The sequence below is a fragment of the Idiotropiscis lumnitzeri genome, chromosome 4 (genome assembly GCF_059441095.1).
Source record: "Idiotropiscis lumnitzeri isolate Australia: NSW breed Sydney's pygmy pipehorse chromosome 4, RoL_Ilum_1.0, whole genome shotgun sequence".
NCBI lineage: Eukaryota > Metazoa > Chordata > Actinopteri > Syngnathiformes > Syngnathidae > Idiotropiscis > Idiotropiscis lumnitzeri.
In genome coordinates, this window is record NC_142394.1 from 15,928,292 (window position 1) to 15,955,788 (window position 27,497).

General features: G+C 40.3%; 2 protein-coding genes across 7 annotated transcripts in view; one reads left to right on the forward strand and one right to left on the reverse strand.

Annotated features, from left to right (window-relative positions):
• The window catches only part of macrod1 (mono-ADP ribosylhydrolase 1), a 158,556-nt gene that overhangs the window by 21,553 nt on the left and 109,506 nt on the right, over nt 1–27,497 (forward strand). The window lies entirely within an intron of this gene.
• Nucleotides 8,705–27,497, reverse strand: part of flrt1b (fibronectin leucine rich transmembrane protein 1b) — a 54,906-nt gene continuing 36,113 nt past the window's right edge. For both annotated transcript variants that reach the window (XM_088294403.1, XM_088294402.1), the window contains exons 2-3: nt 18,892–19,756; nt 8,705–13,946 (exon numbers count right to left, since the gene is read on the reverse strand). In XM_088294403.1, coding sequence (XP_088150529.1) covers nt 11,739–13,931 — 2,193 coding nt within the window. In that variant the 5' untranslated portion in view covers nt 13,932–13,946; nt 18,892–19,756 and the 3' untranslated portion in view covers nt 8,705–11,738. The remainder of the gene's footprint in view (nt 13,947–18,891; nt 19,757–27,497) is intronic.

Here is a 27,497-nt window from a genome sequence, read left to right on the forward strand (position 1 = left end):
TATTTTTTTAAATTTATTGCCGACTTTTTAAATGGTGATGACTGTCAATAAGTTCTAATTAAAAGCTGCATTTTTCACATCCTTTTCTATTGATATTTTACTTTTTCTTCATTAACAATACTTAGTTTTCATGGTAATATTATTGAAATGTTATTGCAATATCTGTCATCTAGATCAAGCTAAAGATTTTGTCCATACCGCCGCACCCTGATTGTCTCTTAATGGACACCACTTCCCTCAATCAGCCTGTTGAATTGATGTTCCACTGTAGATGAATGTTTGGATCCCCCCAGGGAAGACACAGGACGTACGATGTATTCATCGTCTTCCGGCGGCCACCAGCTCCACTGTAACTTCAGAAATATTTTGTGTGTAGAATAGTTTCAATTTATCTAGTTTTGTCTTTGTAGTACTAGAAATATCACTGCCAGTCCATCAACATCAGTCTGTCATTATTTCAAGCCGGCCAAGTCCCTCAGTCATCTTGCTGACTCATTCCGTCATCTTAAACATACTACTGTCTTTTTTAAATTATAGTTAGCTACCGCTATTTTAGGATTGTCGGTGAAATAAATGTTTAAAAGTGTAACAGCACACAATTTTATTCATTTAGTATGCACATGCACAAGTCAACCCAGTAGCATTATGAAAAAAAAAAAAATGCTGAACAGAAATCATTCACTGCACATTATAAAACCATAAAAACAAATAATGTTTACTTTTTATTTTTTCAAACATATTGGTATAATGTGGGTTAAATGCTAAAAAAGTACTTTTTTTTTAAAAAAAACTTAATACCATGTTTTATTATTTAGCCTACACGTTTGAACAGGTCAAAAATGTTGACTCCATATCGGCATCTTCCGTTCACGTTAGTGACGGTTCCGTGACGGCTGTTAATTGCTTCTGTCTGCGCTTATTCTGTCAGTCTGCCGGGACAACGGAAGCCCGTCAGTTCTGACTGACTGCCCACTACGGGTTAAACATTGTGAGGGATGCAATGTGCTCGACTACTATACGTACATTTTCGTACTCACTGTAGTTAACATGCTCCTTAATTCCTCAGGGTATCATACACAAAGTGTATCTTAATGACATAATTACGGCACGAATGTGAGGCTAATTTCTTGCTGAGGCATCAAGCAGTGACACCAAAGTGGCTGTTGGACATTTTTGTTCATGCAGTCGGTGTCCTTTTAATCCCTGGAGGATGTCTTGTTTTTATTTCATTTTATTTATTTATTTATTTTATTCTCCTGCTGCCTTGTTGATTCTTGTGATGTCCTCTCCAGCTATTTGCTTCAGAGGATCTCAGGCCACGGCTTAATGTTTTGTTGTTGCAGGATCACTTCATAGCTGTGAGGTAGCTCGCCGTTTCTGTCTTTGTCGAGAGAATGAATCAGTCGTTTGTTTTCCAGCTCTGTAGATCCTTGGGGACCATCAGTCCCCTGTCGCTCAGGGGTGAACAGGTGCGCTTGTTTACCCGTCTCTCGTTTGTTTGCGGTTGTTCTGTCCACTCTCCGACGATGACTTCATGAAGGGATTGCAAATGCAGACTGTGGCTCCAAGACGGATTAGACCTAGATGTTTGAAAATCTGAGCATGTGTGATGAATATTGATTTTTCTTTTCCTTAGGGTCCCTGCCTTTTTGGCCGATACGTGCTGGTTTAAATCACTGCTCTATATGTTATGGTATCATTAAGCCGCAATGTCCTTGCACTTTTATTCTTACATTGCATCAAGTCTCATTTCTCTTGTTTTGCCCTTGTCTATTTAGAGTTTAGTCACACTGAAGAAAAATGGGCTCAGTCACACTTACTTAACGTTGCTTTTCACTCTGTGAATTAGATACTTTAATTGCAGTCGATTTTGGAGTCGAAACTGACATGGTACAGTAAGGCGGTGTGAAAAGAGTTACGTGTGAAATATATGCATTCAAGCCCACGTACATTTCCTGGAATGCATATATTAATAGGAATACATTGACCTTTTGCTAAAGGAGCATCATGTATGCAAGCAGCCGAAGACGCGTCACTGCTATCCTGCTAAGCGTGGAGAAGGTGAAATGGTTAGGAGAGAGCAACACAATTGGAATTTATGAAAATGCATTTTATTGCACTGAGCTAAGCTGAGCTCCTGTATTGAAAATGGCTATAATCAATAGTTGTATAATAATCCCTTAAATGACAGTGTACAAAATCCCACCCAGAGAGAATTATCGCCCAGCGGCAGCTGCTCTCGGCTTTATGGAGCTTCACGGTGAGCTTCGTGTCATTGTTTAAGCTGCACTGCTGCAACTGAAGTCTTTTCTGCCAGTTGAACTCTGGGTGCCATTTTGGGCCTCAGCAGGAAGCTGTTCATAGTAAAAGAAATGAGGAAAAATCCACTTTTCACGCTCACCTGCAGGTCATAGTCACAGTGGAACATGCGGTTGTGCAAGTGTCAGATGTTTCTTTCAGGTGCATGCGAAAAAAAAAAAAAAAGCAAAAGCGATGCAATTTGACTTGTATATTACCTGCTACAGTGTCATACATGTTATGAAATTTTACTGTAATGCTGTTATGGTTCTAACCCCTAAACTTAAGTGCCTTAAGTAGACATGTTTTTTTTTTTTTTGTGTCCACAAGGTACCTCCGGTTATTTACAACTATGATGTACTGTTTACTTCCACCAAAACAACTTCAGTACGTTGTACCGCAACTTGAATTGTTTTACTTTAAAATACAATGTGGTCGTTAATCGGCAACAACTGACGTAAAATAGATGGATACATTTTTTTCGCACTAGTTTCATGCACCGTTTGTTTAGTGTAGTCTTGTGCATGAGTCAGCAGAATTTGAAAAGTGCACAGTTCATCTATAAGCATTGCGGATTTTGCAAAGTGAACAGCTCGTAAGATGAGGTGTCCACGAGATCCTCGAATGTACCAACCTAGCAGACAGTCATGTTCACCATTCAGAGGTAATTTTCGATTTAGAATTGGTCATTTTTCAACTGAATAGCTTTTTTTTTATGAATGTAATGAAGCAATTGAAGTGTAAAAATTCATTTAAAAATAATTTGGTACTTTAGCGCTCATTGTTTGGTGTCAATGAACTGATCTCCTTGAATCAAAGGGCGAAGTGTATTATCGTTCATTATCTGTAGCACACTCCAGAAAGATTTCATTTAAAAGCGTGTATGATTTGGATTATTATAATAGATTTTGCCCATACTCAGTTTTGGGCTAACGTGTCACACTTCTGGAAAATGTTTGCTGCGAATCACCCACCTGTGTTAAAGTGTTTTCATCCGAATATCCCAAGAATTAAAGACACTTTTCTTGCCATGGTGAAATTGGCTCATTTTAGGGACAGATCCATCCCGCGCATTATGCCAAACCCTCATCCCACCCTCCCCGCATGCTGCTTTTGTTAGAATGACATCCAGTCGGCTGGATCTTGCCGGATCATTCCTGCCAGCTTTTGGCCATCCCCTCTTCTTTGGTGGCTCACTGCTTTCTTCTAATACTGGAAGCAGATTCCAGAGTGTGGAAAACAAGTGAGCACGAGTAGCTTACAGAAAATGATAGCATTTCTAAGACACATGAACACATCGCCAAACAAAAACACCCCCGCCAACAACTCGGTGCGCGAAGCAATCAAGTAAATATCGCTCGTATGAAGTAAACGCTGTTATCTCACTTAAAGTGAGCACCTCTAACGATTCCATTGCATTATGACTGATGGATGCAGAATTGCAGCAGCAAGGCAGAATTGAACTTGTAAATTAATGTATGACATACCTCCTCCGCACACATTATCAACTTAGCTGGAAATGATCGTAACATTATTATCAGGAGCTACCGCTGGTAATGCTGTTAGCTAATGCTAGTCTGTGCTAACGCTGCAACTTACCTTGCGTTTGGGATCTGGCCACTACGTCAAAAGTGGTTCTTTTGCTCTGGATTGTTAGGCGAGCCAGCTCATTGGTGGAAAAACTCAGTTTGTGAGAGGTGACTATTTCTTAAAAACATAAAAAAAATTAATAAAAACTATATAAAATTTATAGTCTGCTTTGAAGGTCGTATATTTTGGACATTTTTAAAAAATAACTATATTTAATCATTATTTATTTATTTTTATTTATTGATTTATTTTTTTTGTGATGCCACCACGTAAGGTTACTAGCGATGCCAAGAAGAATAAAAATGACAACGACCGTAGAACTGGAATAAAACCTCGTGTTGATGACAAAAACTGGACAGTTCACTATGGCACGTCCCCATAAATAATATGTAATAATATGCCCAGAAAGGAATAAGAGCATAATTTCCACTTCTTAGTAAGCTGTTCAAAGTTCTCTCTCCACATCCACACTAGCTGTTCTTAGATTTATTGTTGATAATGCCTTTTACACTTGAATGACACAGAAGAAAACAAAAAGTTAAAATTGTCCTCACAATTCTACTGTACAGTTGATAATGGTTACCTCTGGAATACATGAAAATAATTGATCTTCCTGTGAGGAAAATTTGACATAAATCCAAGGACCTCAAAAGTCTCACTCCATACTGTGTGGATGATTCAGCCCCATTTCTCTCTTTCAGAATATATATATATATATATATTTGAATGACTGACCTACTAAGTGATGTAACTCAATGGATGCCTATCTGAAAACCTCACCTGGATCTCATTTGTCACAGTGGAGGATAAAACCCCACAGATTAGTACTTGAATCTACGAGCATGCATCTTTAAGTTGTGTCAAATGTGAGCATCATTTGGCTGAAAGGCCTGACAGTCGATAATGGACTGTAACAATGACATCTCCATAATGATCTCAAATTATTGTGGGGATGAGTACAGGCTGCTCCCGCAACACAGAGGGGGAATTGCACTTAACCTGGCCTTGGCATTGAAAAGCACACGTATATGTGCCTATAGTTTGCATATAGAACGTGCAAAAGATGCAATATTGATTCTACTCCATCTCATTGTCACCTTCGGAAAGGAAGATTACGGTAATTTGAAACTGGTTTATCAGAGATGCTCCGGTTGTCATGGATACGTACACCTCACCTGGGTCCTCAATCATATGCTGGAGAGGCTGCTGTGCATCTCTGACTGCTAATAGAAGTCAAGAGCCAAGTGACAAATGCACCAAGAGTCTTTATAAACTCAAGCAATTTCAACCAAATCTGCTGGAATATTAGCCCTTTTAACACGTTAAATAAGATTTTCCATTTCTAATTTGGATCAGAGTCTAATAATGATTTGACATATGAAGAGGACACTGGTCAAATACTGATTCTCCACCTTGAAATTTTGTATTTTTGGTTGGTCGTCCTCCGACAACTCCCAGTACAGGCCAAGATGAACAAAAACAAAAGAAGTCTCTCTAATCTATTTATCTGTTCCAGAATATGAGTCTGCTTACCTTTGTGTTACTTCGGTTCTTTTTATCTTCTTATGTTGTTTTTGCTGAATCTTCTTTTCAGATGTGTTGCAAAAGGAATCCACAAAAAGCCAAGTTATTGTTTCGATGCTGATTCGAGAATAATTTGTAATGAAGTAAACAATGTACAGATTCTGGGAACGTCTTTGAAAGAGTATCTTAAAATCCACACTACATTAGTGTAACAAAGACCTGATACATTTCCACACACAAAAAACAACTTTGTTAACAATGGAGGGTTTTATCGTACTATAAATGTTTTTATATGGCACTACGATAAGTACTGTTAAATCGTATATTTTGCTGCATCTTGGAAGTATTTCCCCCATTTGACAAAATGAATGCTTTGCAACTGTTACAAGTAGCTCAAACATCATCTTTTCGCGTGTAATGAAGCCAAACTCGTGTGATTCTGCCTTGACGCCATGTTGGAAAAGTTTCGAAGCAAAATACTTTTTCTTGCATGTGATGTCATCACTCATTTGCAACCTAAGAGGAAACCAACAAACAGGATCACCAGGCAACCAAACCTCCATATGAAATTAGTGGGAACCAGTTCTCAATAAGTAACATTTTTTTTTTAGTCTTATCCTTAGCTGAAGTATGTATACAGTATGTATCTTTAGTGTCATTTTTGTTTGGTGATATGCCGTGAGATTTTTTCCAAAATATGTGCCTTGGTTCAATAATGGTTGGGAAACTGTAGATGTGTTTGGGTCATTGTCATTTGTGATTATTTGATCAAGAATAAAAACACACGCAAATCTAATTTTGCATTTTTTTAATACCCCCATAAGTTTATGTGTAAGTGTCACCCATGCTGAAACAGCCACATTTAAAGTCCTAATTTCAAATAGTTATTGATGAATTCTAATTGTAGGTATTCATAATTAAGGCAATCCTTATTGACCGAGCAAATGGTGGTGGCCCACTGAAATACACTTCTCGCTTAACCTTAAATAAAAAGTGTTTAAATATTTAAGACATAAACAGTGTCATAAAAGTCATGTGAAGTTGCATAATTTCCATGTGTCTCGTTTCAAACTCCATCGCTATCGTCTTTATTCAATCATAATAATGGTAAAAACATGACACGTTCACAAATTCAAATTTCGGAAGTAACAGCATTTGTTTTGCTGTCTGTTATTGTGTGAATAAAAAATGGCTGTCACATCCTGCATTTTCAGCTCGCAGAGCCCTCTGGTGTATTGCAACAACATACCGAGTCTCTTTCAAGTGTCATCAAAGGTAAAGACAAATGAGTGACATAAACGGGCCATTTGTAAAAGAACGCAAAAAAGCAATCTCTTAGGACACGAAGATGCATTTCTGTTAGTTTTCATGTCAAAAGACATTAAGTAAAAGATGAAAAATCCTTTATATTCAACAATTGAATTCTGATCTTTAGATAACATGTGTATTGATCAAACGATATGAAAATGACCCACACACAAAATATCAAGACTGGAAACGGCCCCTTGAAAATAATTTCAAATGACTTAAAGGCTAGTAAAATTCGATGTTCACTATCAATGGTGGTTCCCAAACATCAGCATGCTGAGCGCGCACGTGACACACGACCCTGCCACAACCGTTAACACCCTGGCCGTGCTGTTAAAAAGACTCCATCCTCTCCAGAGTTTTTAAAGGCCATTCCCCCTATTCCTGCCACATGACCTTCTGCACGGCCTCCATAGAAATCCAAGTGCGGCTTCATGGTCCATTAACCCCAAAGCAAGCAAACAACATCCACTGAAAGGCAGAGCGGCGATACATTGCAAGACCTTGCCATGCTGGAGGTGCGCCGTTGCCGATGTCTTTGCAGAGCCTCCAGCATCATTAACGATGGCCGCCGCAGCCGTCCTCACATCCACGCAATCTGTTTTGGCCTCCGCCATCTGGGGAAGCATTTCACGAGCATCTGTGCGAAATCCAGCAGAATGCTAAACACCCGTCGACTCACAAAGGGAATCAAGATCGGGAACAGACGGCGTGCCTCCCGCCATCGTACTCGCCACCCACACACCATCTGACCCTTCGCAATCGGTGCGGGTCACTTTGGACTATGAACTTTGGAATGTGAACTTCTTTTTAGGATTGAAAAACATTTAATCACATTTTTGCTTACTTGTGGGAGCAACTTTAGTTATCCTTGCTCCCTGCGTTTAATGTATTTGGTGTGCTATGAAATGATTTTTTTTTTTTTTTAAATGAAAACTAACTGAAATTGTATTTCACTTAAACCTGAATTATAGTGAAAAGGTCCTTCATTTTAATTTTTGTCAGTTAATTTCATGCATACTTTTGGTGTTGATTCAAAATGCATTTAATTTACTCTACGGCGATGTGAAAGAAGGAAGGTCAATCAGTTATTTGAGTATTGTAGTTTACTTTATTACACAAAACTTATTGTGGCCTTTTTTTTTTTTTTTTTTATTGTGCTCCTGACAAATACTCCTTATATTTTAAAATCTTAAACAAATACTAAAAGTAAGAGCTTAAATAGCACAAAGCTTTTTCAAAAAACAACAAAAAAAGAATTCAAAAACAAAAGCTAAAAAAAAACACTAACTAATGAATGGATGAGTTGCACAGGTCAAATTAATGATGGAAAAAGCTTTGAAATTATTTGGACTCATTTTGTACGACAAAAATGTTGTATTTGATCAAGGTTGCGTATACTTCTTAAGACCATTGTGTGTGTGTGTGTGTGCTTGTAAAATACTTCTGCTTGGAATTTCAGTTGTTGTCAAGTCAATTCTTCTTTTTTGTCTCCATCCTGAGACAACATCCGCGCACAACATTTCCCAAATGAGACACGCCGATCACAAGCACTTAGGCTAAGATGCACTCATACATCCCTCTCATCGATCCATTCAACAGGCAAACATTAGCACTCACTTGAACGCGACCCGGCGTCTTCACTCAGGACCATAAACACAGCTGCACGACTGCACACTTGCAACTTTCTGGTGTGCTTTGACATGCAAATGTGTCAGCATTAAGATGGATACGTCTGCTTATTGTTTTGCGGTTTTCTTGCAAACTCGATGGCCGCATGTATCCGTCGATGCATTCATCCAGTGTGTGTCATCTAATGAGGTCTTCTTTGTTTCAGCACAAATCATACTAATAATCTTGGATTTTCACATTTGTTTAGGCGGCCAAGTGATATATGGGGCTGCCTGCCTCTTGATTTTAATGACACTCCTCCCACACACATACAGTGTGTCAGACACACAAAGATAACTCTGGGAATCGCCTCTCTCTTTATTCAGTCTTTATTCATTCATGTAGAAAAGAAGACAACAGACCAATAACTGGAGTAGAATTTTGCACCCATTTTTATACATAACAGCGTTCTCATCATCACATTTTAGGGTGACATTTATTTTTTTCAAGGAGTAAGGATTTCTACAGAGTAAAAGGTAGCATCAGTGCTGTTAAACAGAAACCTCAAAACAAGTGCAGACATTAAAAAATCAAATTAAAACAACACAGTAGCTCTGCCAATATCGCTGCTCAACTGTTCCTCCTCCCTTATAATATACCGGCGGGGGCTTTTGGAAAGCAGCTGGCGCCCTCCCTGCTGTCTTGCTGTGTATGTTGAAGTGCACAGTGTGGCGGTCAGCCTGTTGTCCCTGTTATCAAAACATCCCCTCGTGTGTCTTTGCTGCATGAAGGCTACTGAAACTGGACGATAGGCCCTGAGTCAACGGCGTCTTTCCAACTCGTTCATCTCACTCAAGGTGACAACTGATATATAATATCCGCTGATTCAAAACAAATGGTCACCGATTATTATTAGTTTATTTCATCTTAAACAAGTGTTATAATGCTTTTTTTTAATTGTGAATGGACACATGCATCAGAATTGTGGAACCTTGTCAAATGTCCCATTGCGCAAAGGAGTTTTAGGACCACACAGAAATGTAGGGTAGAAGGAATCTGTATCGGGCCAATAGCGCTCTTATTTTCAGGTATCGGTGCACTCGTGGAGGCTGCCGATACTAACCACTGATACTTAAGGCAAATTAAATCTGTCACAGAGTACGTGCTCCTTGGCAGGAGTTGGCACTATACTGCGGCGGTTTAACATTTTGGCGAATCAACATCTGTCTCAGGAAGAAATATCTTTGTTCCAAATTTTGGGTCATTGCGTTAAATGAAAATTATGTATCAAAAGTATCGGTAGTTGGTATCAGCGAGAACTCAGAGTGAATACTCGTACTGGTGTCGCTTTGAAAAGTTGGGTTTCAAATATGCCTTCAAAAAAGAATTTTAAAAAAATACTACAAGATTATGCTGTCAATGTTATTTAAAAAAAAAACATCCAATTAGAAGTGATTCTAACAATCACTAAAAAAAAAAAAGAGAAAATAAATAGAAATACCGGTAATTGGAATGTACTTCTATAGTGCGTTAATATTGCATGAATTCTGTTACCTGATATATGTAAGGCAGAGAGGATGCACTGTAGCTGCCAACCTCTAACTGTTGGGTTTAATTAATTTAAATATTTGTTCCCCCTCAAATATAAAATTTTATTCTTGTTATACTACTTTTTAATCTTGTTGTAGTGCAACTTTTTCCATACCTTTCAGACTTCCCCCCCCCCCAATAGATTTATCACTGTTTGCTTGCAATTTATAATATTTTTCTTTTCAGTGTGGCCCTATTATTAATGTTTGTAACAATTTGACAGTTATGAGATTGACCGTAAGGGAGAAAAATTGGAATTTTGTGTACTTTCACAATATCCATATATCTGCTAATTTTATCCATAAGTGTATGTTCGTGCCTAAATTTGACTTAATTTGATAATTGTCTTTGACAGTACATGAAGGTTTAAAATACAGTTCATTATATTGTTAATTAGTCAAATTTTGCAGTGTAATTAGAATATGAGGAGGTTTAAAAACTTTATTTCCCTTATTTAAACATGTCTCCGTCAGATAATTCGGGTGACTAAATTAAGACTGAGATGGATGAGTTGGTTTCTTTCTCATCATTAGTGTGGTTGACTTGACAATGAGAAATCATAGAAATTAGACAGTTGCTGTGTTCGTCCTCATTTTAGAATGGGAGACGGAATAACCTTTTTCCCCCATTTTGCTTTTTTAACTATATAATGTCAAGTCTTTAAAAATAACTTTAGTATATCATCACATACTAGGAATAAGAGGTCCACTGTTAATGAAGCCAGTCGTCGTAATAGTTTGGGGAACTTGACTTTGTGGTCACATTGATGGGGATGCGGTTCTGATGCACGTTTCCTTCCGTCAGATGTCGAGCCACGTTTTGACTACACTTATATTGTTACGGAGCCTTTTTAACCTATCTTCTTCCTCATGTGTGCCCCCCTCTGCTCTTCCTCTGCTTTAAACCAACACAATTCTTTCAATCTCATTCCTAAAACAGCAGCCTCCACTCTCCATGTTTGCTCTTTCCATCCAAACATCTATCCATCCATCACAATGACTCGCTCTCCTCTTACTCTCTCTCCCCCACTCATTAGTCTCCCCATGTGGCGGTTTGTGTCTCATGTCTTTGTCAGAACTGTTATCACTGCTGTCAGCTCCTTTGGCGAGAACAAAGTCGTCCTCTACTCACGGCACCACAAAAGACAAGAGAGAAAATGAAAGCGCCTCGGCTAAAAACAAAGAGGCAGGAAGGAGGAACAATTAAATTGGGCGAAGTAATCCCGGGGAGAAGGGGGGGGGTGGCTGAGCGGGGTGCCAGAAACAAGTATTTTCATGTCAACCACAATTTACTGTCATCTGTGGATTATAACAACCATCATTTTCTTCCTCTGTCATTCCGTCATTTACGCAGCAAAGAGCATACAGTTGGTCGGAAGATATGGGAGCTATCTATATACACATTAATTGCCTTTCCTGCGTATTATAAATATATCTCCTTCTAAATCAGCTAAGCCTAGTATATCAACCTCAAATAAGTTACTGTGTATGAAGAACAGCAGTTTTGAAAGACACAGATAGCCAAAAGAGAAAAAATGTAACCATATATAAATAGCACTGAAAGAAGGGCCCACCGTAAAGTGTATTTCAGTAGTCGAGTACAGTATAGCAGGACAATTACTTCTGTCACGCAATAGCAATATCCGATCAACATGGCTGAAAACAGTCTCTTCTACTTAGCAAACATATCAGACTTGAACCAGCTGAGGCACAAAGGGTACTTTGGAAACCAAGGACAAAATGGCCAGTGGCCACAGGGTCGTCATCTTAGAAATGGCGCCAGGCATTCAAGGCTCAGGGGAGTGCGGCCCTGTTTCATCACGTGTAGGCATAATCTATGTCGGGGATGCCGCCCTCTCTGTAGCCACGGTTGGTACCATAAGTGACATGATGGTGGCTGGTTTGGCTAAGGATGGTGCCGTTGAGGCTGCCGGCTCTGTGGTTGCTCCTGTACGTCCCATTTGCATGGGAAGAAGAAGACGACGAAGAGGGGAAAATAGTGTGGATGTAGGTGACATCGTCCAGTTTGGGCTGCAGTGGCTGATGAGACATGGCTGTCATCTGAAAGCCGGCAGGAGGGGCTCTGATCTCTAAGATGGAATTGTCTTTCTTCGTGCCCGACTCTACATAGTCATCATAATTTTTCACTCCTCGGCCTCTGTTGTATGAATTGGAGTCCCCTGACTTGTAACTTGTTCTTTGTCCATACCAGCAAAAAATACCAAAGATGAGCAGTAGGCTTACTAACGCCGTGGCTCCCCCAATGATCCCTGCCAATGGCAAGGCTGATAGCTCAGAGTCTTGTGTGTCCTTATCTGACCCCTCACCCCTGGAGTTCACCACGGCCTCTCCAGTTTCTATCTGCGCACAGGCTGGAGATGAATCTTTATTGTTTGTTTCAACGCTGCCAATGCGTGCATTCCCCATGTTGGAGCCAAGAAAGGTCTCCTGTCGTAATGGGAGGAGGCAAATGAGGTAATGAGAGCGTGGTGTGAGTTGGGTCAGATGGTACTGCCTTCTCTCTCCAGGAACAAGAGTCTCTGTGATGGAACCGAATGCCGCACTAGAACCTAACCTCAGCCATGATAGACGGAATGAGGGTGCCGGCTGAGGGCACAACCAGCTAACCAGAACACTGTCCGAAGAGAGAGCTTTCACAGTCAGCTCCAGGGCCCCTTCGGTTACATGTCCCTCTCCCCCTGCAGGTAGTGGCATAATAAGACCTGGTCGCTTGGCTCGCAGAGTGAAGAGGGATCCTTGTGTGGGGACCAACAAAGAGTTAGTGGTGGTGCTACCATGGGGAACGGCTTGCCCGTCCCCTCCAACACTATCGTCACCTGCTCCATTCTTTTCTGATGGATTTCCCCCGACTCCAGTGGCCGGACCAGCTGGTGGTCCTTCGCACTGTTCCATTAGGTAGGTAAGGTCTTTAAGGGACTGGCCCTTCACTGCCTCAGGTCCCTGACAGGTCAAACCCCTAACTGTGACAGCTGCCCCCCAGCTATGAAGCCATGCATGGAGCCAGCGAAGGGTGCAACTACAGTACCAGGGGTTTCCTCGAAGCAGCAGCAGCTCCAGACTGTCTGCGTCCTTAAGAAGCCCTCGAGGAAGACTGGTCAGATTGTTTCCTGAAAGGTCGAGCTTCTGGAGCCGTCGCATTCCGTCTAGAGCCCCTCGTGGTATGTGCGTCATCCCGTTGTCCTGTAAATGGAGCCGAACAAGATGAGCTGACGGTAGGTTGACTGGTGGAGACTGCAAAGCATTTCGGACTAGGGACAGCTCTGTCAGATTGGAGAGGCGGGAGAAGGTGTCATCTGCAATACGGGTGTTAGCTAGCAGATTCCCATCCAGGACCAAGCGTCGTAAGGAGGAGAGCCCTCGGAAGGCGTGCGTGGGGATGGTGTTGATTCTGTTGTCGTCTAATCGCAGCTCCTCCAAGGATGCAGGCAAACCTGCGGGGATGCTTGACAAGTGGTTCCGAGAGAGAAACAGCAGTCTGAGCCGTGGAGTCCCAGAAAAAGCACGCTCCTGTATGCTAACTGTAGATATTGAATTATCATCCAAGTGTAAACGCTCCAGTAGCGGTAACTTGGCCAGAGATGATCGTGGTAACGTTCGTATGTTGTTATCCTGCAAATGGAGCTCTCGTAACGAAGGTGGAAGGTGTATCGGGAATTCATCCAACTGGTTGGCATACAGGTAAATCACTCGTATGGAAGTGCTGCGCTCCAGTGACGGAGGCAGGCCGGCATTACTCAGTCGGTTGCTTTGCAGATAGAGGATGGCAGCCGTCAACGGTAGAGGAGGAATTAGACTGAGTCCGCGGTCATTGCAGTAGACAAAACCCTCATCGCAGCGGCAGACTGAGGGACAAACAATTCCCTCATCTCCCTCACCCGTCTCCAAGGCAATTGCGGCTGCTGCCAATTCCAGCACCTCAGCCAATAAGGTGAGGCATAGCAGGAGTAGGAAGAGCCAATCACGAAGCTCAGCAAGACTTTCAGTTGCCATGTTGGTGTCCAGCCCCTAAAAGGGAAACAGAAATGAGAAACTGTTTTCAAACAACTGCAAAATCTCTATGAGGCGTGTACTATCTACACTGTGTTGTATAAGGTATTTTATTCCCTCGTGTATTTGCCATCAAATGCTGTTCCTAATCTGCTATATGCAAAATACCACATGAACAAACCCGGAAAACAGGTTAGCGGGCTTCCTGTTTATAACTCGCAAGACAACGGGTTGATGATATGATTTTTACATATTTTGCCAAATTCGGATGTACTAGTATGCTGCGCATATTTCAGATTCTTTGGTCCCTAAAACATTGTACAAAAGGTGGCAGGCTGAGGCAAGTGGCTTTATGCATATATTTTCACAAATCATGAATAATCTTCAGAAACATGACTACTCGTTTTAAGAAAAATTATGCACAATCTTAGAGTTGTTAAATGACACTGGTCTACAAATTGCTACCACGTTTTTTAATCAGAGACGCAAGTAAAATTCTCTCGATAATTTTTTTTGCACTGATCCCTGCCCTATTTTTTTCTCCAGCACATAAGGTTTTAATATTATTATTATTATTATTATTATTAATATAGTTAGTAATATTTATGAGTTAAGGGTTAAGCTTAGCAACCATATATATCTAATAAAAAATATTTAAAAAATCTGAAGTGCTAGAAAACAAGTCGTTTTCTAAATCAGCAGCAAAAATAATTTAAGGGACACATAAACTTCTTCTATGATTAAAATTTGCTGTTGACCAGTGTCATTATCAATGGTAGCCCCCCCTTTGGGTGGCTGGAGGTGTCAAAGTATTTTTAAGTGTTTGTATTTCTAACTAAGCATTTCCTCATATAAAAGGAAGAGTTGTCCCTTGTGCGGGAAAATAATTCTCTTGCAAGACATCGCACCAGCCCATGCTGCAATAAATAACATTAAAGCTTCAGTTGCTATGGATATGAAGTCAGAAAGTCTCATTGTATGGCCACAATCATCCCCTGATTTAAACCTGATTGAAAACCTACACTATTTAAAAAAAATGAACAAAACAGCGTGCACCTAATAATAATCTGGCCTAATAAAATGACATCGCACAAAGGTTGTTGTAAAATACAGTAGGTGGAAAATAGAACAGCTGATAGCAGTATTTTCAGTGACCTAAATGCAGTTTTTGTGAAGCGGCCAAACCATGTTCAAGAATAGAGTGAACGTCCATTTATCGCAGGGGACAGCAGACTTCCAGACTCGCAAAAGGTGAAAATCCATGATATAGAGACAAAAAAATAAAAAATAAAAATTAAAAAATATGATTCCCTCCCACACATTTTAAACACATTTAGATTTATTAAAACTCCCTGAAAGTCATTTAATTACACCCCCCCCAAAAAAATGCAAGCATAAAATACTGTACATATTGTAGCATCTGTGTTAAATGCGTGCCTTCAAGTGGCATGTGACGTCGACAAGTCTGTATATATGAGTGCCGCGTCTGTGCAGGAGCTGTGTGTTCACGTTTATTGTCTTACTGTTTTCCCGGCGTTCAAGAAACATTTGAAAGGTGCATCGGTGACTGTGGTTCTCCTTTCCTACATACGAGGGCATTACAGTACACTGGAAGCCGAATAATTTGGAGACGGTGTAATCGAAAAACTGCGCACTATGTCATACAATGTGAGACGGAAAAGAGGTTTCCTGTCTAAACGCAAAGAAGTAATAATAACTTAAAAAGAGATTTTTGTGCATCTCAACGTCCAAAACACAATCAAGAATAGACGTTTATAAACGTACTTGTGTTGGTGATCTGTCTTTCGCTCTTGAATCGTTTGGCGTAAAATGCAGTCAACTGCTACTAAATGTAAACTCTTTGCTTTTTCTTCAAGTAGGAGATCTGACGATTGAATCGTGAAACATACTTTGGAGAGCCTGTCCATTATTATTTGGGTCAGCGCAACCGAGCACAAGACAAATGGGCAATTTAACGCAGAGAGAGATGTGAGGTGGAGTGATTGGCTGAAGACGATTACGAGAATCAGGGAAACCAAATGGATGACAGGGATGGAGAAAATTGGACAGTGACAGAGATTAACTGAAATGGAGTGACTGACATGAAACTAAAATGGCGAAATGATTGGGAAGAGGAAATCCGATTAATTGCACGCGCTTCTGTTGATAGCTGTGAATACAACAGGCGTAATAATCTTGGTGTGACAGCACTGCATCATACCCCGCGATGGACTGGCGCAACCCAAACGCTGAATTTCTTCATGCCCACACAAACTAAAGAAGCCATCATAAAGCACTCACGTATCATTGTCACAGTGAAAGCCGGCATGCGTCATGCACATCTTGTCTTAGTTTTTCTATTGTTTATGAAATGTCTATTATTGTTTTATGATGTGTGCAAGTGAGCACCAATACACATAACATGAAAATAACCAAATAATTATCTGCTCTCAATCTCACTCGCTGCGAGTGAACTATTTTTAGAACATGAATAACATACAGTGGTGAAAGTTGTGTTGATTACAGGGTGGCCTTGCCTCGTTTGAGTCCTTTCTCTTTCTCTTGCCTCTGGCTATATATATTTTTTTTCCTGACATGATTTGACAGCACATTTGATAAACAAATCCTCTCAAGGCAACTATTTTTTCCTTTTCCTTTCTGTGCAAATGTACCCGCGTGCATCTGCTAGTGTACAAACTCCAACTTGCTCGATGCAAACTTCCCCCTTAGCTGCAGTCAAAATCCATGCAAAGCGAACAAGACATGGCAACAATAGAACGGACAGAGGGGTGGGTTTGGGGGTTTGTTATAGATGAGATGGGACGCATGGAAATGAGGAAAGGAGGCAGATGGAGAGCAGCGCTGTCAGTCACATGAACAGAGGTGAAACGCCTGTAAAGAAACGCAAGAAAATGACTAATTATTCATTTTAGTGATTGGGAGTAGTTGATGCGCAGAGGCAAAGCCAGAAATTTTCTGTGGGGTGGTTGGCCAAGGTGACAAAATATCTCATTGGCCATGAGCACAGGGTGGCCACACATGTCCACAGGCTTTCTGTAATTGAGAAGTCATTGTTTGTCATACCACCCACAGTCAGGTTTTCAGGAAATAAAATGCACGCATATCCAGAACCTTACTCAACGCACTCATAATATAAGCAGGATCACATCTAAATAAAAAGCAGCAATTTGCTGAGCTTAACTCATTTACTGCCATTGACGGCTAAAGACGTCAAATATCCATTTTATTTACTCAGCTGGTTGTGATTGAATGAATTTACTAGATTTGCGTACTATCTGAATGTGGACAGCCAATCAGAGGGATCAATTGACTGTGACGGCCGACTCCATTTCGCATACTGTGATTGATGGCCCATTCATTCAAATCATACATAAATATCGCAATGACACAAAAAAAAGAATCTCTCAATTCACACCATTGCTTTTTACTTTGGTTTATTACTGCTCGTATTAGGAATGTCTTGGGTGAGGTTCTGGATATGTGCACATTTAATTTCTTGAAACCATGACCTTGGATGGTATGACAAAGAATTACTTCTCACCCATGTAATATGCTATTGATGGCGTGAAAGTCATCATTGGCTGTGAGAAACAAACTTTCTTTGCTAAAGACAGATTTTTTCCAGTTTCCATTCAGGTCATTTGTAAACCTGCTCTTTAAGTGTGCAATAAATTTGAATGAGGTGTGGCAAACTATCCGGGGATCTAAAGATACAGCATCTATGTAAAAATAGAAGGAAAGTCACAGGTATCCAAATTCTCCCCTAGATGTGACCAGATCGTGGCGAGGTAGAGTCAGACCAGGGTTGGCCACACCTGGCCACCACGTAAATGTGCGCATATGTGCCCTTGTTTGAAAAAGATCAACTCAGCTCTGTCGGTGGAAGTTGTTCCCAGTGTCAAGGCCTTCAAGGCCTTCTCTAAAACACTATCAGAAGCACAAACCTACATTTACAACTTACATGAAATGCTAATAATTTATTTCCAACAGTCAGTTTGTGGGTTATTTTCTGTTTTTTTTTGTCCAATCAGATTTCAGCATGAATGTGTTGCCACACACATATTATTTTCCCCAACACCTTCAGAATCTCGATTCGTTTAATTTCTACTAAATACCCACTGCATGCCCACGTCCGAAACTCCACCCCCCGCTGTTTTCAGTTTTTTTACATTTTTTTTTTTATTTTCCCTTCCTCTCTGTCTGAACGGAATCTCCAGTTTCTATATTAGCATTCCAAGCATTGACAGAATTTAAAAGGAACATATGGGCACAAAAGGGACTGTCAAGTTAGAAAAGCATTTTGGGAACGGTCTATAAGCATATGCATTGATGCAGCACTATATCGCTTCTCCTTTTTTAGCTTTACTTTTTGGGTAACATATCCTCGTAATGGTTGTCAGGATTGTGTTCTTTTCATATTTTTTCTTTTGTGAAAATCATTTTTCACCGGCATGCTGCATCTCGTCTTACCTCATGCATATCTTCTCATATTTCCCCCTTCGTCTGTTGAATTGCACATCTTCAGATTCGTTCAATCAACTCCAGTTCATTTATCTAGCCCAGAGCTAATATGTCCTTCAGTTTTCTTTTCATAATTTATCCGCAGAACCTGACAGTCAAGTGTTCCACGTGGCTTTTTTTTTTTTTTTTCCCACATGCAACCAACTAGATTCCGTGTCAATATCCCATTAATAATTGCCCTGCGATTGCTTGCCAAGAGCGCCTTAGAAATTGAATGGACAGGATCTATTTTTTTTCCTCAAATTTTTCGGGACTGCAGCATCCCAGTTACAAAGTCGTTGGATAAAATCCCTTCTTAAATAAAATCCTTTAACAGCTTTCAAATAGTCGAAATCAAGATGGTGTGTGTGTGTGAGGATGACTGAAAGCATGTGAAAGAGGTCTTATCGACCTAAGGTGTGATTGCTCAGCGCTTGCTAACCTGTTCAGTCTGTGCCTTTCACTTCTGCCACAGTTGGTGTTCCTCGGTGAGGAATTGATCCAAAAGAGTTTTTAGTTGGTCTTGTTTGAGTGAGTGAGGATGTCGCAGTGGGTCTCGACGCTCCGTCTTCCTCGAGCCGTTCAGATATGTAGTCTAGTTTCTTGAGGCCGTGGGATCTTCCTCAGCTTGGACAAATGATGATAGGGATAATGATAGTCTTTACTGCAGGGCTCCAGTAGCAACACCAGCATGGCTTAGGGCCACCACATTCGTGTGCTGTGTTTTCTTACTGCCAGGCTCTCTCGCTCTATCTGTGAATAAGGGGGTTGTTAGGCCTGCCAACTCAAGTCATCCTCACCAAGCGTCCAGAGGCCTAATTCGGAAAACACTCCACCAACACCAAAAGGCGACAGTTTGGCCAGACAGTCCCAAGATCGGTTTTAGGCTCTAGGCTGCTTTTCAAAAGTCAAAGACATTCCAGGGTGCTCACGTTAGCAGTGGGTCATGGAAAAAAAAAAAGTCTTGGATCACACACTCTTTGCTTAGTGAGTTAAGCGAAGACCACTTGAGTTCAGTCAAATGACAGATTTTTTTCCCCTTGCGATGCCTTTTAACTCATTCACTGCCAGCCCAGGTAAAATGAAAGTACGTCTATATCCGTCAATGGTAGCGAATGAGTTAAGGAATGTCGTTTCAAACTCCTTTCCTTACAGTTAGTGCCTCACTGTTAAAAGTAGTCCACTCTATTCAGGGCTTTGATAGCCAGGCCAGGGTAAAAAATCCCCCACAGGTCGCTCGAGTTGTTCTTCCGGGTATGCTGAAGGTCCACTTCAGTGATGCTCGCTGCAGCAGGTTGTTATGTTGCCTAGGACAGAGATAGAAGACATTATTTACACTTTGAAATGATTATACAGTATGTTTTGGGTCGCGTTCCAAACACACAATTTATTAATGCAGTCATTATTCATTGTTCATTGTTTTCCAACAAGGACTAAGGATAGATTGGAATCAGTCAGGGAATTAGTGATTCGTCAGGCTCTCTAAACCCCAATCATTCCATAAAATTAATATACTTAACCTGAGAACTTTTTCAAAATCACTACAAACAATTGAAAAAAAAAATTATCTGAAGTCTTGTTTGCAGTTCAGCCTGAAAACAAACCAACCAAGAGAAAGTCTGAGTGTATTAAATTTAATTAGTGAGACGGGGCTGCGTGATGAGGATGCATAAATGTCAGCCTTTTGCATTGGTTCCGGGCCAGTTCATTAACTGCAGTTTAGGGGAAGATCAAACTAAAACTGTTGGACACAGGAGCTCTCAATATTTCTGGCTCATGACACTCATTAAATGACGGGATGCCTGCTTGCACTCCCAGTCACTTGCTGCTCATCGTGCAGTGCATCTTGCACAAATTAGGTTTCAAATGATCAACATCATCCTTTCACAATGCGAAAGCATCAATGAAATATTCAACTGGTTTAAAACCCACACAATTTGTGTTTTGTGAATGAATTTACTTTCCTTGTTGGTTATGTAAAATATCATCACTTAAGAAATTACTGTCGATCCACGACCCTTCTTTTCATTGTTCAGATGCCAGCAAGTTTCCATCCTAAAACAATAAGCCATACTAAAAGTCATCAGCTGAATAATGATCCCCTTCTGAGTTGTAGTTGAAAGAAAGTACATTGTGAAAATACTTCCTGAAGGTCAGTCCTTTATCTATGCAGCGCATAATTCCCAGTGAGCGCAGGCATCCCATTAAGGAAGCCATGTTTTATAGCTGAGCGTGAATTATTATTATTTTTTTTTATATTTATTTATTTTTTTAATTCAAACAAAGCATCGGAGCTTTCATTAAGCACCACTTGTTAAGTGTTTGTACCTTGAGTGCAGAATCAAGCTCCCAGGTGAACACTGGCTTTAGCAAGACAAAGTCCTCATCAGGAATACAGAGTGTACAGAGACAAACTCATCAAGGCCATTAACTGCTCCGCTGCGCTCGCTCGCCTGTTCACTCCATCCCGGAATAAGTAGACTACATAACCAACTGGGACATTATCGTGCCGTTTGCTTAAACACAAATCGAGACAAATAAAGCTGTTCTCGTTTTCATTTTCAAAGGACACACGTGCTTTGAGCCACTTGGTCAAGCGGGAGATATTTTCATCCTTAAACCCAACTCACGTTGCTGCCATTACTGGTAAAATAGCGGCGCTGTTTAGAATGGCAGTTCCAGTCGTGCGTGTGTGAAGTGGTAAATTGTCTTTTTATAAACCAACCCTTGGGTGAGATCTCATTTGTGGCATAGTAAACAGATTGGCACTGTATGTGCACAGTATGGTGATCATGTATAATGAAAAGTGTTTGAGATTAAAAGAAATGTGGAACGAGTGCCGTCTTCAAAGCACGTCCGCTTGTTGACTGGCTTTGGGGTAGCGAGATGATGTCAATAATCACAGATGGAGCGTTGTGCTTTGCGTCTCTTGAGCATTACACGCTGACAAATTCATCCAAGTTCTACATTCATCAATCTTCCAAATCAATACTTTGAAGAAGTCAAGTCTCCCGATGCAGTTTAGAGGCCAGTTGAATCTCAAAAATGGAGAAACTCAAAAGTTGTATAGTTGGGAATTGGACGATCCCGTTGTTGGTACAAACAGACAGCAAGTCAGCTTTCTTGGATTTTTTTTAGGGTGTAGTAGAGGAAGGATATGAAAAACGTGCAAATCAGTTAAATTCACACTGAAATGCTACCAATGTGATGTGACATCTACGAGAGGGCCACCCATCACTCTGACAAATTCAAAGTACGTTAATGTATTACAATAACTAGCGGTGCAACATTTAATCGATCTGTAGACACCTTTATCAATTTCAGAATGAATGATTAATTAATTGTCGAGTCCTTGTTTACCTTGAAATTGTCCAAATCCACGGAATGTCATCCACCCAACAGCAAATATTATCTGATTTTGTATTCCTCCATGGAAGCATGCAGATTAAAGTATATTTGTGACTTAATAAAATAAACATCACGTTTACCTTATTTCTAACCCAATTCAGTAACTAAATCATAACAGTAACTTGAAACAATGTCCTGTTTTTTACTAACAGGATAAAAGTTGAAATTATTTTTTTACATTCAGATTCATCCATCAATAATGTTTTCAACTACCTACAAGAGTTTGCATGTCTGCAATTGGTGAAATAAATCCCAAAAACTAGCTAACTAGCATGGCTAACATCAAAGTGGAAAAGAGCAGGTAATGGACAAAATGAGTTTTTATTGTATTTACTTACCGCCAAATTTCATAATAATACCTTTTAGAACTGTAATTGCAATATCGCAACACCATGAAATTGAGTTACTGTTGGTAAATGTTATCATACAGTCAGAATCGGATAGCATCAACTACAGGGGCTAAGAAGTTACTCAAGACATAAGAATCTATTTCGCCTTGGCAAAATGTACACACGTCTGTTTTTACACCGGTCTAATAGTTGTGGATGTACTGAAATGTGTGCGGTGCAACGTAGCTCATGTTGCCTTTGTGAAACTATAAATTAAAAATTTACTCATGTGGACCGTTTAGAGTCCTGCATTAACCCAAGAAACATGTTTTGTGAATTTGGGAAGAAGTGGGGAGATCATGTAAACTCCGCAAAGGAATACCAGAGCCAAGATGACGATACAATACTTCCTGTAAAATTATCTCCACAGTTAAACAATGTCTGATGGTGACAGTAAATTATGACTTTTTGCTTTGGTTACTTGTCTCAAAATTTGTCTCCATTGAAGGTTGACCACTGTTCTGGAATGACCTCAGATAATCCACTGTATAAATGATCACTGAGGGCTTCTCATGACCTTCATTTGCCATGCATGAACAGCAAATGCCACCTTCGATGAAACAAACAGTCATTTTTGTGCGGCGCTTTAGGCAGTGGGAATCAGACGAGGGATTTGGGAGGTAAAAGCAAAGAATTTTTTGTAGACGTGAAAACAACTTGTAACTGGAAGTTTGGAAGAACACTGTGAAGGATTTTCTGACACTTTGGTGTCACATCACACTGCAAGTGGTAACTCGAGGCTTTTGCCGCAGCTATCTTGTATATTATCAGACATCACTCGTCTATAAATCTCTTTCCTCATGCAGTCGAGGGTAAAAGGTGAAATCAGATTCCTTTTCTTGAAAATGAGAAAAAAAAATCACTGGCATCCTACACCGAATGAAAGGCGGATATTTGTATTCAAAAATCGAATGTCTCTAGGTTGGACTGAAATCAGTTGAGGGATTACAGGAAGATAGCTTTTGTCAGTTGTTGATAGCCTTGAAGGAATAGGAAAGGTGTTTTTCCCTATTGTGACATTTATTAACTTGGAATATTACTGAGCAATAGAATTGAAAGCAGCCTGTGTGTTATTTCCCCCCCCAAGTGTGGCTGGCAATATCCTCTCAGACTGATCAATCATCAGGGGTCATTCACCCCCCCAACTCCCTCTGTTAACTTGTTTTGTCCTGTATAAAAGAGAGCATCTCATTGCTGAAGGGGACACAAATCACTCTGCTTGTGTGTGACAGTCCATGTAACCTACTTGCACTATGTGACATTCATCGTGCTTTCCATCCAGTGATCTCCCTCTTCCTTGGCTAGCACGATAATAAATGCATGTAAAGATAAAATTGTCATCTCAGAACAACATTGAGAGCAGGGTGTCATATATATTTTAAGAATCAATTATTGTGGCAATTATCCCGTAAATTGTTTGAATAATTGAATAGCTAATTATTTAGACGGAAAAATAAAAAATATGGATGTGAGATGGAGGTATAAATCCACTTGCAGTCGCCATCTATCTTCTATATTCAGATAAAAAAAAAAACGTATTGCATGTCTTTGCTGATTCATATTGCATGGGCCAATTTGGCGACGTAGATCATTTTTTGATATATTGTGCAGCCCTAATCTTGACGTTATATTTTGTGGGCAATCGTAAACGTGCTCACTCTGCTTTTTTAAAAATTATTTTATTTGATTTTTTTTTTTCTTTAAATATGAAATCCCAAACTTTGGAAATTGGCTGTCTTTTTACACCCTTCCGATCAGCGTCATTGCGCCAACTTGTTTTTATGTGAGTTTTCAGTCACAATTTTTGTTTTGGCTTTTTTTTTTTTTAAATCGTGTTTTAATCGTACTTGAGAGCTTCAAACGGAAATATTCAAGGTTTCCATTTTACAATCAAAGTCCATTACGTAGGACAAGATGATCCCAATTCATTCGTAATTATCTTATCTAATATGCATTGTCCCAAGCCCTGCCAGGATTAAGAAAAATAAGTAATGGAGTAATGGACACCCCCACTTAAAACGCTTTACTGGAAAGCTCTACTTTTGTCTAAATGAGGCTGCTCAACTCCCTATAACGCAGTTCCTTGGTACCAAGATGTGGGGATTTTCGGATTGTCCGTGTTGTTTTTTTCCTCTCACGAAAATCTCTTTTCTTTTTCAGTGGTTTATTGTCTTTATTGCCAAAACGTTGACACATTAAAAAAAAAGTATAAAATGTGTGTGAGTAAAATACTCAGAGGATAATCTTCCCCCCAACACAGGTGCTTCTATCAGCCTTCCCTTTTCCTATCAACTCCTCCAGATGACCTTCTATTTGCATTAGCGCTGTTTTGAAGCATTTTAATAGACAGTGGCGGAGAAATTAACTGCATCAAATCTCAATTTCCATCAAAGCTTTGCTCCATCATGCTGCTGAGAAAAATAGAGAGCAAAGAAAAGTGACAGCTGTGATACTTGGCAGTGTGCTCACTCTGTAGGGAGCTAGGAGACAGGAAGTGAAGGGAGTAGGAGCTAGGGATTAATAGGGGGACCGAATTGTGAGCACTTTGTAATCATTGGGCTGTCTAACCTCGGTGTTAGCGAGGTTGATGAGCACGCGTCCCCGCTGACACACACTCTCTCTCACATCCACTCTGCTGAATATTAAAATGGGGAGGAGAATTCCTTGGAGCCCCATTGTCAGGCGGGCCTATTGTTCTCTCCTGGCCTTTGGCTCGCTACGCGCCTGTGTGTTTTTAGTATTAATGCGCAAATCGCGTCTACAATGTGTGCTTATGCATATAACGGCCGCATCTTCGCAGCATGTGGCTGCCGTCCGCAGCCGAGCAGCAGTTAAGAACGGCAGTCAGGGTGATGGGTGGGGCCTTCGCGGCCCGGCATGGCCCATAAAGATGAGCGGCTCGAGAGCAATCGAACCAGCCGTCGGGGCCAAATGCTGGCAATTATTTCACCTGGAGGCGCCATCTCTTAAAATGAACACTCTCATTAAAATTGGCCATGTGTGCTCACTGCGCACACGCGTGTGCATTTAAATGCGTGCTTGCAGTTTAGCAAAGTCTGTGGCAGCACAGATGCTCTTCCTGCAGACTTCACGATGTGTGTTTGCTCGTGTGTGTCTCGTCTATAAGTCAGAGTCGGTGTATTTCAAAGTGTTTCGATTGCGCTGCTACAAAATACGGGACACACAGGTGAAATTTAAGTGGCTACATTCACCATTCCAATATGAGTAATGGTGACTCCAAATCACGTGTAGTTCATTATGCTCTTTGCGTAAACATGCACTTTTACTTCTGCTAAAAGCAGTTTTTATGAAATGCTTAGTGGTGAGTCTCGCCCCTGAAAAAAGAGGTTAATTGGATAGATCAGCTTTTCCTTGCACTGGAAAAGTATATTTTCTAATAGCCTCATTCCAATTCTGTAATTATGTATGCCTAGTGTGAAATTATTTTTTGATAGTTTTCTCTTGTTCCGTTACATGGATGTTAGTGATGAGCATGACTGATTACTGGATGAAGTCACGATTTAAAATGATGACACTTATGTGTAATGGATTATTGAACATAAGCGTCTTGAAGCAATTGAGGCAAAGTTAATTGAATTAAATTCAGTCAGAACTAGTTGGACCTAAAGACCACCAACATGATGTCAGCACAGGTCTCGAACCACACAGCCTTCTTCTGTGGCACAAATCCAGTCAACGTTGATATCCTTAGTACAGGGGTGGGCAAACTTTTTGATTGGTGGGCCAAATTGGGTTCTAAAATTTGACTGAGGGGCCGGACCAGGAGCAGATGGATGGAGTGTTTTGGTAACCTCACCTCATCGGAGAAAAAAAAACATTTAATTTAAATGAAAGTGAACAAAAGCATTACAACAATATGTATGTCTTTGAAAAACCACAGTATTTAGAAAATAAAATATTAACTAGGTTTATTCATTTAATTTTTTTCAAGTTCAGCAGGCCTGAATAAAACGTTTAAGGGGCCGCATGTGGCACCCGGGCCGTAGTTTGCCCACACCTGCCTTAGTATCGATTGTAATCTACCCTTGATTACAGTCATTTTACCCAGGAAGGTTAGCATACGGCCTAGCACATACTCTGCATTACAACAACTTTAGGTACATTCACTGAGTTGACTGCAACAAGACTGTGTTTATGTTTTTTGATGCACTGTGAAGAGGGTAGTTAGGCCTCGACTTAAATCCATCCGTCCATTTTCTATCACTGAATGTACATGAGCTGAAGCCGATTTCAGCTGACTGTGGTCTGGTCGCCTGTGAATTGCAAGGCACGTCTATGCAAATTGCCCTGGTCAACAGGAAATAAAATCAAAGATGGCTTTATCAGATTTTTGTATTTTTTATTTATTTTAAATTTTGGTTGTGGCCTATCATTTTTTTTTTACATATCTGAGCTAGATACCGGAGGGGCCTTTAGCTGCAGGCTTTTAAGCATACAGACTGGGCCGCATTTGAAATGCTCATAAATTATTCTGGCCATTTGGTTTAACTTAACCTTTATGTCTTGAAATGTTGAGTAAGTGGTCAGGAATTGGGTTTTAATGGTAAGGTGTGCTTGTTACTACTGCTAGCTAGTAACTGGTAGCTAACTCATTTAGCTATGAACTTCTGTGCACACTCGCTTCAAGTAACTAAAAGTCTTAATTAGTTAACATTACTGTGTGTGATGTTTAGCTTTGCCGTTTTCCCTTGAGCATCCTAGAACACCCCACAAACCCAAAAGTGGCTTGCTGGTGATTTTTGGCTCAAGTGTAAGTATGCGACAATTGACTGATTTTCAACATTTTCCACGAAGCCATTTTCATGTGATTATGTCACACAGGTCTGTTTTGCGCTCATCCCAAGAATAAGGGCTATGCTTTGCTGAAATTCTTTTTTCCGCAACTTTCTTTTAGATATGATGTACAGTGGAATCTACTCTCTCGCCTCGTTTTCAGCTTGAGAATTTCCATGTAATATTTTTACTCATCTTTGAGTGTTATCAACTTATCATACCTAATTTTGAGATATTTGGACATGCAGGCAACGTTTCATCAAATGTATACAATACAGAAGAAATTGAAACGATGCCAAAATGTGTGTCACCTAATCGTGGATGTGGGGGAAACACAGAGGACCCGTCCACCGAGATAAATCAGCAGTCCGTAGCCAGCGATGGTGTTTGGTAGCCAAACAAACAACAGGCAGACAGGAGCAAAAGTTTCTCTCTCAAAAGATAAAATCATATTTTT